Consider the following 16,060-nt stretch of genomic DNA (forward strand, 5'->3'; position numbering starts at 1 on the left):
TTTCTGACCAACAACATTCTACTTTACTGAGGATTTGGATGTGAGAGATATATAGAGGAAGCTGACATTTGGCTGTGGGAGCAGAAGTAAAAAGAGACACGGCGAGAGGGACCTGAGGTAGGAGACAAAGTTATGAATAAGCAGATGCTATACATGTAGAGGAAGTTGGTCAGTTGGGAGAGTAGCAGAAGCAGGGGCAAAGAGGACTGAGTCATCATGGCATATGTTCTCCCGCCTCTTGCTGCTGAGGGGGCAGCAAGATAATTCAGGCCTGGAAATATATCAGAGCATTTCAGTTTACCGCTGCATTTCCCCCTCTGTGAGAGGCTCAGGTGAACGCTGAGCAGGGTTTCCGTGTGACTCCAGTTTCCTCGGCTTCCATGTGTTTCCTGAGAACAAATCCATCTTTCTTCAGGTAGCCCGAGTGATTTTCTGCCTACCAAGCTTGCAGTCAGAAGAGCCTGACGCATCTGTCCTTCTTAGTTTTAATTAATTAGGATATTTAGTCTGCATATAATTAAACATGAAAATATGAATTTATAAAAAGCAGGTATTGCCTTAATGACTGATTTGGGAAATATTTTATGATTTAAGATGATGTATGTTTATTCTTTATTTCTTTCAACAAACATTTATTAAGTATAGACTACTTGCCAAATTGTCTCTTGTTAACAAAAGAAAAAAGGCAGTAGGGGCCGGGCGCGGTGGCTCATGCCTGTAATCCCAGAACTTTGGGAGGCCAAGGTGGGCAGATCACATGAGGCCAGGAGTTCGAGACTAACCTCGCCAACATGGCAAAACCTTGTCTCTAGTAAAAATACAAAAAATTAGCCAGGTGTGATAGCACATGCCTGTAATCCCAGCTACTCTGGTGGCTGAGGTACGCGAATAGCTTGAACCCAGGAGGCAGAGGTTGCAGTGAGCTGAGATCGTGTCACTGTACTCCAGCCTGGGTGACAGAGTCTGTCTCAAAAGAAAAAACGAAACAAAACCGACAGTGGAAGTCAAGGTTAGATTTGAATCACTCCATTTCCAAGTTCAATGATTCTTCTCATATGCTTAGTTATTATGCCCACACTTGATTTGGGGGGATCCGCAAAATGTCTGTATTTGTCTGATGTTGGGTCCTCCAGAAGCTGCACTTACAAATGGCTTTTCGGGATTCTCCTGCTACATATTAGCCACATCCTTCAGCACTTTCAGTGAATAATCCCTTTTATTCCATTAGCCAGAGCCATGCTGATCTCTGACTCTAACTATTCATCTTGGTCAGAAGGAAAAAAATGGACGGTTCTTGAAGAGAGCTGATTTTGTCTCATGTAGCATCTGCCTAAGTTGAGGCCTCTGCCTAGTCTTGAGGCAATGCAGTAAGGTCTACCGTCATCTAACAAGGGGGAGGGGGCTGCCTCTGCAAGCCCAAAGTGTTCTGGAGAGTCTGAGAGTTCAAAGTTCTTGAGTGTATCCACCTGGATATTTCTACCCCTAGCCTTGGGGTCCCACTCCTTCCCTGATAATGTAGGAGACTTGTTGGGGATGTGAATTCAGGATTATCTCAACTCTTACTTCTCTACTCTTACAATTAGGATGAAGGCCTGGTCTCTAGCATGGTCTGTTTTGTGGTCGTAAGAGAGGAAAGCGTCTGTAAACACTGCCCTGGGGAGCCTTCTAACTTTCACATTTTTCCTTACATGGCTAATTGGCTGAATGGAGCTTGTTATTTTCTCTCTTCGGTGCATCAATAACACTTAGCAACAACAAAACAGATCCCCCAGTCCTTATAATTACTATTTCTATCATACTTCACAATGCCAAAGATATCACAGAAGCCATTGCATCCCTTCAACCTGTCATCCATTCCAGGTCACCACAGGTGAAATTCTTGGTAATTGCCATGCTGCAGTGTGCCAGAGGCCTTCAATACTCACTTCACACTAGAGAGGGTGTCCTAGTTGCCATCTGGCTGGAAAGTGATCCAACTTCACAATTGCATCTCAGGAACTGCTAGCTCCTCTTTCTCTGACCAACTGTTAATTTTGATGGTCTATGGAGTGTATAGGTGGTGAGAAATTAGAGCCAGCTTGGTCTTGAAAAGAAGATGAGAAGTTGGGTGGTAGATAGAATGGAGATAAAGAGTAGGGCTTGAAATTAGAACTAATTAGGATTACAGCAGAGAGGAGATAGCCAGCAGAGAAAAGGGGGAGAATGCAAGGGCCTGAGTTGGTGAGATGACACGGAATACAAAATCGATTGGACTGCTGCTTCTTCTGAGATTGGAGGCACAAAAACAAAAAAGTACAACTAAGTTTGTCAGTCATAATAATATAAATAATAATAGCTAATATTTACTGACTCCTTACTGTGTGTGAGGCACAGTTCCAAATGCATAGGCAGAAATTAATTTTCATTTAATATCAGAAAATGATTTTTTAAAGTTTTCTACCAGGTCTTTGACATAATTCAGTACATTAAAATGGGAGAAAATAAGTCAAGTGTTTAAAATATCATTTTCTTGCTATTAAGCCCCATTTCCTTCTGCACTTTTCTTAAAAGAGTTAGGATTTTTATATTTCATTTTCTTATAACCAGCAATTAGAAAAAGCCACTATTACAAAGTTCGTATTGTTTCAGTTCTTTCTCTCCACCATTAGCCCTTTACTTTTAATATAATTGACAAGCCCAAAAATAAAAATTGTCTTGTGTATGGCACATAATGGAATGTGAATGAAGAGCTGAAAAAGAAAAAAAAGTTTCTTTTTCACAAGGCATCTCGATTTGATGGCCCAGCAGGCAGCAGTTTATTGCAGCAGTTGCTGCAGAGATCTTAAAAAAGGTGAGGCTTTGCCCTGAGCAAAAAGGGCAAAGTTAACAAGAAGCTATATAGTGTCTCAACACCACAAATAAACGTGGAAGGGTGAGAGGGATAATGTAATGGGACATGTGTCATTTGAGAGGTCTTTGGAGTATTCTGTTATGATGGAGACCAAGAAGTATCTTGTCATTTCCTACATCTGTGTAGCTCCTTTTAACTAAAGCCTATGAGAAGCTCTGAAGAATATATTAATGGAGAGTAATAATCTCATGATTGTTGCAAATGAATTCCTACAAGCATGAAACTTCCTTCACAAATTAAAGCAGAGATGATGAGTTAACTGCAGGGCTTTTCTCTCAATTTCACCCAACAATATTATTTAAACGTTATTGATTTTAAGCTGATAGAGGCTTATAAGCTTTCACAATAGAAGCTGTTTTTGTTTGTAAACAGCAGTGGTGGCCATTTTTGACCCAATGAAGAAAGATAAGCCTAGGCAGTAGCACTTGACTTTAGGATAATTGGATTTATTTCAAGTTACTTTAAATTACTATTTAATAAAATAGAACCAGTGGGTTACCCATTTCCTCATTAATAACAGTGATAATTTTCAAAATTAGTTCATATTTTGTACTAAAAACTTACCATAACAATATAAAGCCAGCGATTTTGAACCGTGTCTGAGGAGGTTCTGTTCCTGAATACTTCCTTATAAAGTTGTTTCACCTGCACCACTGACTCTAGGGCTCACAGTAGAGTAAGTTTTCAGTTTATTTCTTTTGTTTAATCAATAGATGAAATAACTGCTGCAAACAGTTGTATTAGGGAAATAATTTAACATGATTTGAGTTTGTGTTCTCAAATCTATTGATTAACAGAACTAGGGCATGGGCCTTATGCTAAAGAAAACTTGCAAATCTGCTCCTGGACATTTTTCTTTAAAATGTTAGGAGCACCCACTGAAGGACCAAAGACCATAAAAAAAATAGCTAACAAAAAGGTTTATTTCAAAGTATATTGTTCACTTTTAGCCATTCATTTAGCTATATTTACTACAAGCATTTAAAATTATCATTATGCTATTTTCTTTTAATTTAATGGTTTGATGTTAGTGTATGTAAGGTAGATTTCAATGAGATAAATGATTGGGGGCTGTGAGGCCGGGCACGGTGGCTCACGCCTATAATCCCAGCACTTTGGGAGGCCGAGGCGGGCAGATCACGAGGTCAGGAGATCCAGACCATCCTGGCTAACACGGTGAAACCCCGTCTCTACTAGGAATACAAAAAAAAAATTAGCCGGGCGTGGTGGCGGGCGCCTGTAGTCCCAGCTACTCCGGAGGCTGAGGCAGGAGAATGGCGTGAACCCGGGAGGCGGAGCTTGCAGTGAGCCGAGATCGCGCCACTGCACTCCAGCCTGGGCGACAGAGCGAGACTCCGTCTCACAAAAAAAACAAAACGAAACAAAAAACATGATTGGGGTCTGTGTTAGTCAATACACTCTTGACTTACAATGGCAAAAATCTACTTAAAATAGTTTGGGTGATCCCGGGAATATGGCAGCAGCGAAGGCGTTGTTGTGTCTCCAAATGCCTACATAAAAGTAGCTAGATAGCAACACTAAAAATCTATTGATAATATTTACCACAAAACCGGGAGACAGGCTATCCCCACAAACCAAAGACAGTCAGTATATGAAGACAAACCACTTGACCCAAGACCAGTACAGTGAGAGAGAGCAGAGGAATCAGTGGAGAACAGGAGAACCAAATAGTCACAGAAGTTCACCATAAAGTGAGCAGACCGATTTGAGAACAGCAATGAATACTTAGAGGAATCTGGTACTGGGTGAGTGCAAGGGAATGACGGTGTGTGCTGAAGGATCTGGAATCGTTTAGCTTCTAGATTCACCACTGAAACAGACTTGCAAGGATTCTCTTCCAGGACAGTGCCCCACTCTAAGATAAAACAGCTTGGAATAGAGTCAGAGCAAGTCAAGCAAAATAGAGACAACTTGAGACAAGAAAAGAGAAGTTTGAGAAAAGATTGGGTTAAAACAACAACAATAAAAACTCTGTAGCTTTGAATTTGAATTCGAAGTGTCAGCATGAACTCATGAATATGGAAAGACTGAGATGAGTTCTAGAAACAATGACCAGTTGAGTAGTAATGTGTATTCCTAATGCCAAATATGTCGTCTTGAAACCAGGGTTTCTTTGGAGAAATAGTCTGCTTACAACATGTGACTGAACCACAATAGCTGCTTGTATCACAATAGAAAAAGGCCACTAGACATTATATTTCACTAAAGACCTATATCACCTGTGGTCTTGCTAAAGGCATTGAACCTGAGTCTGATCAAGCCTTTCACTCTAGCTGCCAATTTGCTGGAAATTGGAAACAGAAGACAGAAAACAGAGTACAGAGGAACATGCTGAACTGTGTCATGAATATGTAACTGGCAAACTTCACTGGGAAAGCAGACAGGTTGAATACAGATCAAATGTAAAGAAAGAGGGTGGGGAGAACACATAGATGAAAGGGATTTAAATGCTAATAAAATGTAATGGACAACAATAAACTATAGTGGCTTGGGATGCACATTTGGGTGGCAAAACTATAAAGAAATGAGGAAATTATTGCTATAAAAGTCAAGACAGTGATTAGTTTTTTGAGATAGAGGCAGGGCACATAGAGGAGTGATGTGGTTTGGCTGTGTCCTCACCCAAATCTCATCTTGAATTGTAGCTCCCATAATTCCCACATGTTGTGGGAGGGACCCAGTGAGAGATAACTGAATCATGGGGGTAGTTTCCCCCATACTGTTCTCGTGGTAGTGAATAAGTCTCTTGAGATCTGATGGTTTTATAAGAGTTCTCTGCTTTCACTTGGCTCTCATTCTCTCTCATCTGCTACCATGTAAGATAAACTTTTCTCCTTCCGCCATGATTGTGAGGCCTCCCCAGCCACGTGGAACAGTGAGTCCATTAAACCTATTTTTCTTTATAAATTATCCAGTCTCGGGTGTGTCTTCATCGGCAGAGTGAAAACAGACTAATACAAGGGGCTTCTGAGATAATTGGCAAATTTTTATTTCTTGACTTGGCTGGTGATTTCAAGAGTGGTATTTTGTGTGGCTCTCTGTATCTGTTTTACTTTAAAATAAAAAGGTTAAGATTTAAGCAAAAAAGGGATTTTTTATGTACTATATATGCAAATATTCCAGGAGTAGGTCATAGAATTGTCTAAATTCTGGGGTTCAAATGATCACACTAGGATGAAGTCTTTTTCTCATAATTGTTTGACTCTCTCCATGGACCCTCCCCACATTATATTCACTTTTAGTCATTCTGTATCTGTTGGGATGGTGGGCCCTGACAGATCCAAGCTTGTGTGATCTTTAAAGCTGGTGGCCCCAAAGAAGCCATGGGTATAAACAACCCCTTTGGAACTTCTGGACAAGAATGGAAAAGTAGGAGTAGGAGAGTAAAAGTGAGGAAAATTAAAGGTACTGATAGAAGTGATGAAAGCCCATGTCTTATAAACATAACACAATTGACTCAAAGGTGTAAAAAGATTAGGAATGAAGAATAGAAACGAACCACAACTTGGTGCCCACAGGACTTAATCAGTTGTCTGTACGTTCAGTTGTAAAGGGAACAAGCAAAATTCACAGATTTTGTGTAACATGAGATATGATTAATACTATACCTGTTTGTGACAAGAAAATTTATTTTTTGACTTTTGTGTATATTTTATGGGAATTGTGTATAAAAGTAAGGAAATGTCTATTTAATAAATCAAAAATTATTTGGGAAAATCAATGAGTGATAGACGTATAAGGAAGGGTCTCCTAAATAGGACATTCTTATCTTTTAAATCTGAAATTAGCTAGATCAACCATGCCTCCTCTTAACCCTTGGAGCTTCCAGTTGCAGCAAAATACTAAGTTTGGTAAATTCAGCATTGTTCTATGAACTCTGTAATAAAAAAATTTGTTCCTGACAGTATATACTTAACTATCAGGATTCTAGTAAATTCAGATGTTGGCCTTCGACGTTCTCTGGGGCCAGCAGCTGCCTGACTAGGGGCTTGGGGCCACAGGGTCAGCCGACGACCGTAGGCTCCGTGTCCACCCAGCAGTTTGCAGGTGGCTGCGCCAAGGCGGCAGAAGAGGCGCCCGAGGAGGCACCGGAGGAATCGGCCCGGGCGGCCGACGAGGTTCAGCTGCTGCACGGTGAGGGCATCTGTAAGTGGTTCAACTTGCGCATGGGGTTCGGTTTACTGTCCGTGACCGCCCGCGCAGTGGTCGCCCTCGACCCCCCAGTGGACGTCTTTGTACACCAGAGTAAGCTGCACATAGAAGGCTTCCGGAGCTTGAAGGAGGGTGAGGCAGGGGAGTTCACCTTTAAGAAGTCAGCCAAGGGTCTGGAATCCATCCGTGTCACCAGACCTGGTGGGGCGTTCCGTATTGGGAGTGAGAGGTGGCCAAAGGGGAAGAACATGCAGAAGCGCAGATCAAAAGACAGGTGCTACAACTGTGGAAGTCTAGACCATCATACCAAGGAATGCAAGCTGCCACCCCAGCCCAAGAAGTGCCACTTCTGCCAGAGCATCAGTCGTATGTTAGCTTCATGTCCACTGAAGGCCCAGCAGGGCCCTAGCGCACAGGGAAAGCCAACCTACTTTCAGGAGGAGGAAGAAGAAATCCGCAGCCCTGCCCTGCTCCCGGAGGCGCAGAATTGAGCCATAATAGGTAGGGGCTATTCTTTTGCTATCAGGAAGTTTTGAGGAGAAGGCAGAGTGGAAAAAGTGGGCATAGGGTATATTGGGGCTAGTTGGCACTGCCATGTTTCTCAGGCTGGGGTTCACACCATCACCCTTTCTTCCCTCTGTTGGGGGAAAGGGTGAGTCAAAGGAACTCCAACCGTGCTCTGTCCAAATACAAGTGAGGGTTCTGGGGGCAACCAGGAGGGTGGGAATCACCCTACAATCTACATGATTTATCTGAGGCTCCATCCCCAGAATTTCCAGCTTTTGAAAGTGGCCTGGATAGGGAAGTTGTTTTCCTTTAAAGAAGGATATGTAATAATTCCCATGCCAGAGTGAAATGATTAAGTATAAGACCAGATTCATGGAGCCAAGCCACTACATTCTGTGGAAGGAAATCTATCAGGAGTAAGGCAGTGTTTTTTTTCACATCTTGTATCCTCATACCCACTTTTGGGATAGGGTGCTTGCAACTGTCCCAAGCAATGGGTAGTGATGATGGCAAAAAGGATGTTTGGGGGAACAACTGCAGACCTGCTGCTCCTATGCTTACCCCGCCCCATTCTAGGCCAATGTGATTTTATTTATTTGCACCCTTGGATACTGCACCTTGGGTCCCACTTTCTCCAGGATGCCAACTGCACTAGCTGTGTGCGAATGATGTATCTTGTGCATTTCAACTTTTTTTCCCTTAATATAAATATTCTGGTTTTGTATTTTTGTATATTTTAGTCTAAGGCCATCATTTCCTGCACTGTGTTCTCAGGTGCATGAGCAATCTCAGGGATAAGTCAGAAGCAGCTCCAGGTCTGCACAGCAGGAATACTTATTATTATTATTATTATTATTATTATTATTGTTATTATTATACTTTAAGTTCTAGGGTACATGTGTACAAAGTATAGGTTTGTTACATATGTATACATATGCCATGTTTGTGTGCTGCACCCATTAACTTGTCATTTACATTAGGTATATCTCCTAATGCTCTCCCTCCCCCCTCCCCCCACCTAACTATACTACAAGGCTACAGTAACCCAAACAGCATGGTACTGGTACCAAAACAGATATATAGACCAATGGAACAGAATAGAGGCCTCAGAAATAATACCACACATCTACAACCATCTGATCTTTGACAAACCTGACAAAAACAAGCAATGGGGAAAGGATTCCCTATTTAATAAATTGTGCTGGGAAAACTGGCTAGCCATATGTAGAAAGCTGAAACTGGATCCCTTCCTTACACCTTATACAAAAATTAATTCAAGATGGATGAAAGACTTAAATATTAGACCTATAACCATAAAAACCCTAGAAGAAAACCTAGGCAATAGGCAATACTATTCAGGACATAGGCATGGGCAAGGACTTCATGTCTAAAACACCAAGAGCAATGGCAACAAAAGCCAAAATTGACAAATGGGATGTAATTAAACTAAAGAGCTTCTGCGTAGCAAAAGAAATTACCATCAGAGTGAACAGGCAACCTACAGAATGGGAGAAAATTTTTGCAATCTACTCATCTGGCTAATATCCACAATCTACAAAGAACTTAAACACATTTACAAGAAAAAATCAACCCCATCAAAAAGTGGGCAAAGGATATGAACAGATACTTCTCAAAAGAAGACATTTATGCAGCCAAAAGACACATGAAAAAATGTTCATCATCACTGGCCATCAGAGTAATGCAAATCAAAACCACAGTGAGATACCATCTCACACCAGTTAGAATGGTGATCATTAAAAAGTCAGGAAACAACAGGTGCTGGAGAGGATGTGGAGAAATAGGAACACTTTTACACTGTTGGTGGGACTGTAAACTAGTTCAATCATTGTGGAAGATGGTGTGGCGATTCCTCAGGGATCTAGAACTAGAAATACCATTTGTCCCAGCCATCCCATCACTGGGTATATACCCAAAGGATTATAAATCATGCTGCTATAAAGACACATGCACACGTATGTTTATTGTGGCACTATTCACAATAGCAAAGACTTGGAGCCAACCCAAATGCCCATCAATGATAGACTGGATTCAGAAAATGTGGCATATATACTCCATGGAATACTATGCAGCCATGAAAAAGGATGAGTTCATGTCCTTTGTAGGCACATGGATGAAACTGGAAACCATCATTCTCAGCAAACTATCACAAGGACAGAAAACCAAACACCACATGTTCTCACTCATAGGTGGGAACTGAACAATGAGAACATTTGGACACAGGAAGGGGAACGTCATACAGTAGGGACTACAACTATACTTTTTGTCGTTTTTGCCACTGTGGAGAGCAATTATTTGGAGTGAACATCCTATTGAACTACCTTATTTCTGCCAATGATAGCTGGCTTTTCTGCCATAGTGTCCTCTTGAAACCCCTCTGCCTTGAAAATGTTTTATGGCAAACTGGGTTTTAATTGTGTTGCCCCATGGCTTGATTGCCTCCTACTGGAAAATTGGGAATTAGTCTAAACAGGAAATGGTGTTACAGAGAGGCTAGGAGAGGCTGGGCCAGGTGAAAGTCCCAGAGAGGAAGCCAAGATTAGGTGAGGGTTGTCTAATCCTAGGGCACAGGATGTGCTTTACACTCCAGATCCATTCTTCACCAGATTAGGCTAGGCCTACCATGCATGACAGGGTATGTGTGTTTGTAAAACTGGAGTTGGTAAGGATAAGTTTTAAGACCAATACCCCTGTACTTAATCCTGTGCTGTCAAGGGATGGATATATGAAGTAAGGTATCCTTAACCTTTCAAAATTCTTGGGTTCCAGGGAGACACATAAGCAAGGGCTTTGTGGTGCCTGGGGCCTGTGTCCCGCCCTGCTGTCACAGTAGCTAAAGGAGAAAAAGGGGGTTTCTTTTATATGCTGTGAGATCACCGCAAACCTACCTCACTGTGTTGAAACAGGACAAATGCAATAGAATGCATTGGGTGGTGTGTGTCTGATCCTGGGTTCTTGTCTCCCCTAAATGCTGCACCCCCCAACTAGTTATTGTATTTGTCTGGGCTTTATAGGATTTCACTAAATTGGTGATTGCTAGGTGGCCTAGTTTGTGTAAATATAATGTATTAGTCTTTCTCCGTGTTCTTTGGGTTTTTGTTTACAAACTTTTTGGTATTGAAAGAAAAATAGCCAAAGCATCTTTGACAGAAGGTTCTGTACCAGGCAAAAAATCTGAAACATTAGTTTGGGGGGCCCTCTTCTTAAAGTGGGGATCTTGAACTATCCTTTGTTTTGTATTCCCTTTCCCCTATTACCTATCAGACCAGATCTTCTGTCCTAAAAACTTGTCTTCCACCCTGCCCTCTTTTCTGTTCATCCCCAAAAGAAAACTTACATACCCACACACATACACATTTAATGCTTGGAGTTTCTTAAACGATGTATGCGAAAATCCTGAAGAAGCTAGGAAAATCTCCATTCCTTGTTCCCAACTTCCTGAGTCAAGACCCCTCCCTTCCCCTCCCCTCCCCTCTCCTCCCCTCCCCTCCCCTCCCCTCCTTCATCTTGCTCTGTCGCCCAGGCTGGAGTGCAGTGGCGTGGTCTTGGCTCACTGCAGCCCCCGCCTCTTGGGTTCAGGTGGTTCTCCCGCTTCAGCCTCCTGAGTGGCTGGGATTACAGGTGCCCGCCACACCCAGCTACTTTTTGTATTTTTAGTGGAGATGGGGTTTCACTGTGTTGTCCAGGCTGGTCTTGAGCTCCTGACCTCAAGTGATCCGCCCGCCTCAGCCTCCCAGGGTGCTGGGACTGCAGGTGTGAGCCACCTTGCCGGGCCGACCGTTTCATGATGTATTCATGCCAAACACTTAAGACACTGCTATAGCCCGGGCGTGGTGGCTTGCACCTGTGGTCCCAGCACTTTCGCAGGCTGAGGTGGGCGGATCATGTGTTCGGGAGTTTGGGACCATCCTGGCCAGCATGGTGAAACCCCGTCTCTGCTAAAATACAGATTAGCCAGGTGGGGTGGCGCATGCCTGTGGTCTCAGCTGCTCCGGAGGGAGGCTGGGGCAGGGGAATCGCTTGGGCCAGGCGGTGGAGGGGAGGCACATGGAGGTTGCAGTGGGCTGAGTTCGTGCCACTGCACTCCAGCCTGGCAACAGAGCAGGACTCCGTCTCAAAAAAAAAAAAAAAAAAAAAGAGACACTGCTATATTTTGGATGGATCAAACCTACTTAATTTTTAATCCTAAAGTAGAGAGATGCAACTGGGGGCCTTCCATGTAAAAATTGAAGTCAGAAGGCCAAGAAAGAGATTATGAATGTATATCCAAGTCACTCAGGAACTTTTATACAGAAACTTATGTCAAAGTGGCCACAAGATTGTTTAATAGGAGACGAACGAGTGTAACTCTATGTTTACTGCTAGAAACCAAAGCTTTGTGTAAAATCTTGAATTTATGGGGAGGGAGGGTAGGAAAGCCTGTAGCTGTCTGTTCTTTTCCTGATCCCTTTCCCTCATTCCTGAACTGCAGGAGACTGAGCCCCTTTGGGCTTTGGTGACCACATCACTGGGGTGTGTTTATTTGATGGTTGATTTTGCTGTACTGAGTACTTCCTTTCCCATTTTCTAGTCATTTTTTTTTAACACATGCTGACTCTTCCCTTTCCTTCTCCTTTCCCTGGGAAAATACAATGAATAAATAAAGGCTTATTGGTACTCATACTATCAAAAAAAATTCAGATGTTAAAAAACTTCTAATATATTATAAAACACTCAAATTTTCCCCCAAGGAGTTAGCAAGGTCAAACATATGAACATATATACAAATATTTTAGTTAATGGAACTGGAGGCCATTATCCTAACTGAAATATCTCAGAAACAGAAAGTCAAATACTTTGTTTCCACTTATAAGTGGGAGCTAAACAATGGGTACATGTGGACCTACAGAGTGAAATAATAGACACTGGAGATTACAAAAGGTGGGAGGGTAAAAGGAGGGTCAGGCTCAAAAAAATTACCTATTGGGTACAACGTTCACTATTCAGAAGATGGGTATGCTAAAAGCCCAGACTTCGCCATGACACAACGTATGCATGTGAGAAACCTGCACTTGTACTCTCTAAAAAAAAAAATTCCCAAAACTCCAAAAACTAGATACATTTAAAACAGACACATGAAAATTATTAAAGTGTTCAGCTAACAATACGGTAAAAACTGTATTCATTTAAAAAAAACTCTCAACTTTTGTTTTTTTGATTTAGGGTATACATGTACAGGATTGTTATAAGGGCATATTGCATGGTGCTGAGACTTGGAGAACAACTGAACCCATTAATATAGGTAGTGAGCATAGTATCCAGTAGGTAGTTTTTTCATCCCTTACCCCACTTCTCCCCTCCTTGCTCTAGTAGTCTCCAGTATCTATTGTTTCCATCTTTATGCCCATGTGTACCCAATACTTAGCTCCCTCTTATAAGTGAGAACATGCGGTATTTGGTTTTCTGTTTCTGCATTAATTTGCTTAGGATAATGGCCTCCAGCTGCATCCATTGCCACAAAGGACATGATTGATTGCATTCTTTTTTATTATTGCATAGTGTTCCATAGCATGTACATACCATGTTTTCTTTTTTTTTTTTTTTTTAACCCAGGGAAAACCTTGTTTTGTATATTTAGGTTCGATGAGTGAACAGCCATGCAGAAATGTGATTGGACACAAAGGATCTGGCCTAATGGTGATGGATGGAGTGGGGAAACCCAGCAAAGCCACTCTGTACAATTCCCCTTCCCCTGGGTATGGGGCAGGACCCCTCGGGAATGAGGGTCTTCCAGAGAGAAGGGAAGAGAGTGACCTTGCTAGGTTTTATGGCTGGCTTTGGGAGAGAGGAATTCTAGTTTCTATGACCTGCCTTGGGGAAAAAGAATTCTGGTTTCTGTGACTCACTCTGGGGGAGAAAAGAGGGCAGGAACAAGGAGGGGGAAGGACAAAGACCTGGCTTCTGAGGCCTTCCAGACTCCTCTGGGTCAGAATAGTCCTCATGCCAAGGTGCCATACTTTGGGGTTTAATGAGCCCTGACAGCAGGTCCTTGCAGATTTCACAGGCAACTTGTGATCCAAGTAATTGGCTTTCAGTTCCCCAATTTCAGAGGACTTTAGCAAAACCTGGTTGAAATGGCCAAGGGTTAGAAGAACCTCTTCAAAGTTGAAATTCATCGAGTTCTTTAGCTGAGGGGTAAGAATCCCAGATGTAAGGTTAGCAAGAGTTAGGAGTTCTGGAGTCTTCTCTGCATGCCCTCGCTCTTGAGCATCAACAGGCCAGAAGCTCATAGTATCTGATCCTCCTGTGGTTCAGCAGGGGTGTGTTTTAGAGCGCATATTCAGAATGAAACTGGTGCACTTAGTCAAGCCTTGAGGGCCTTTTAAAGTCATGCATGGCCCACGCTGCCCTCATGGGAACACAGGTGCTCCAGCACCTGATGTGTTCAGGATTAGGTTGGGGGAAACTTTAACCCTGAAAACATCCCCCTGCTGTCTAGACCAGCCTGCCCCATGGCACTATTCCATAGTGTGCACGTGCTACATTTTCTTTATCCAGTCCACCATTGATGGGCACTAGGTTGATTCCATGTCTTTGCTATTGAGAATAGTGCTGCGATGAACATATTATTGCATACATCTTTTTGGTAGAACGATTTATTTTCCTTTGGGTAGATACCTAGTGTGTTAGTCGATTCTCATGCTGCTATGAAGAAATACCCGAGACTGGGTAATTTATAAAGAAATGAGTTAATCGACTCACAGTTCCGTATGGCTGGGGAGGCCTCAGGAAACTTACAATCATGGCAGAAGGCACCTCTTCACAGGGTGGCAGGAGAGAGAATGAATGCAAGCGGGGAAATGCCAGACACTTATAAAAGCATCACATCTTGTGAGACTCACTATCACGAGAATAGTACAGGGGAAACCGTCCCCATGATCTAACTACCTGCACCTGGTCCGGCTCTTGACATGTGGGGATTGTAGGGATTACAATTCAAGGTGAGATTTAGGTAGGGGCACAGAGCTAAACCATATCACCCAGTAATGGGATTGCTGGGTCAAATGGTCAAATGGTAGTTCTATTTTTAGCTATTTGAGAAATCTCCAAACTGCTTTCCACAGTGGCTGGACTAATTTACATTCCTACCAACAGTGTACAAGCATCCTCATTTCTTTGCAACCTCACCAACATTTGCTATTTTTTGACTTTTTAATAGTAGCCATTTTGACTGGTGTGAAATGGTATCTCACTGTGGTTTTGATTTGCGTCTCTCTGATTAGTGATGTTGAACACTTTTGCGTATGTTTGTTGGATTCTCACATGTCTTCTTTTGAGAAGTGTCTGTTCATGTCCTTTGCCCTCTTTTTAATAGGGTTGTTTTTTGCTTGCTGATTTAAATTCCTTAGAGATTCTAGATATCAGACCTTTGTTGGATGCATAGCTTGAGAATATTTTCTCCTATTCTGTAGGCTCTCTTTATTCTGTTGATAGTTTCTTTTGCTGTGTAGCAGCTCTTTAATTAGGTCCCATGTTTCAATTTTTGTTTTCTTGTAATTATTGAAAGATGGTTTCCGTGGACTTAGTCTTAAATTCTTTACCAATGCCAATGTCCAGAAGGGTATTTTCTACAATTTCTTCTAGGATTTTTATAATTTGAAGTTTTACATTTAAGTCTTTAATCCATCTTGAGTTAATTTTTATATATGATTATAGGTAGAGGTCTAGTTTCAATTTCTGTATATGGTTAGCCAGTTATCCTAGCACCATTTTGAATAGGGAGTCCTTTCCCTGCTGCTTATTTTGTTGACTTCATCAAAGATTAGTTGGTTGTAGGTGTGCAGCTTTATTCCTGGGTTTTCTCTTCTGTTCCATTTTTCTATGTGTCTGTTTTTGTACTAGTATCATGCTGTTTTGATTACTGTAGCTTTGTAGTATAGTTTGAAGTTGGGTAATGTGATTCCTCTGGATTTGTTCTTTTTTTTTTTGGATACAGAGTCTCACTTTGTTACCCAGGCTGGAGTACAGCAGTGCCACCTTGGCTCAATGCAACATTTGCCTCCCTGGTTGAATCAATTCTTGTACCTCAGCCTCCCAGTAAGCTGGGACTACAGGTGTGCACCACCACACCCAGCTAAGTTTTTGTATTTTTTAGTAGAGACAGGGTTTTCCCATGTTGGCTCCCATGTTGGCCATGCTTGTCTAGAACTCCTGGCCTCAAGTGATCCACCTGCCTTGGCCTCACACAGTGTTGGGATTACAGGAGAGAGCCACCACGCCTGGCCTGACTTTGTTGTTTTTTTATTTGCTTCACATTCAAGCCTCTTTTTGGTTCAATATGAATTTTAGAATGGTTTTTCTAATTCTGTGGAAAATAATGTTGGTAGCTGGATAGGAGTAATGTTTAATCTCTAGATTGCTTTGGGTAGTATGGACATTATAACGATATTAATTCTTCCAATCCATCAGCATGGAATGTTTTCCCATTTATGT

At 42.1% G+C, this 16,060-nt stretch overlaps 1 protein-coding gene across 1 annotated transcript; it reads left to right on the top strand.

Annotated features, from left to right (window-relative positions):
* The first annotated feature begins 6,234 nt into the window (after nucleotides 1-6,234).
* LOC129488789 (protein lin-28 homolog A-like) lies at nucleotides 6,235-7,554 on the top strand. The gene is made up of 3 exons (XM_055291319.1): nucleotides 6,235-6,316; nucleotides 6,430-6,491; nucleotides 6,817-7,554. The coding sequence occupies exons 1-3, from the start codon at nucleotides 6,235-6,237 to the stop codon at nucleotides 7,552-7,554; spliced, it is 882 nt and encodes a 293-aa protein (XP_055147294.1).
* The last annotated feature ends 8,506 nt before the right edge of the window (nucleotides 7,555-16,060 follow it).

This window comes from Symphalangus syndactylus, chromosome 8 (assembly GCF_028878055.3).
Source record: "Symphalangus syndactylus isolate Jambi chromosome 8, NHGRI_mSymSyn1-v2.1_pri, whole genome shotgun sequence".
In the NCBI taxonomy this organism is placed as follows: domain Eukaryota; kingdom Metazoa; phylum Chordata; class Mammalia; order Primates; family Hylobatidae; genus Symphalangus; species Symphalangus syndactylus.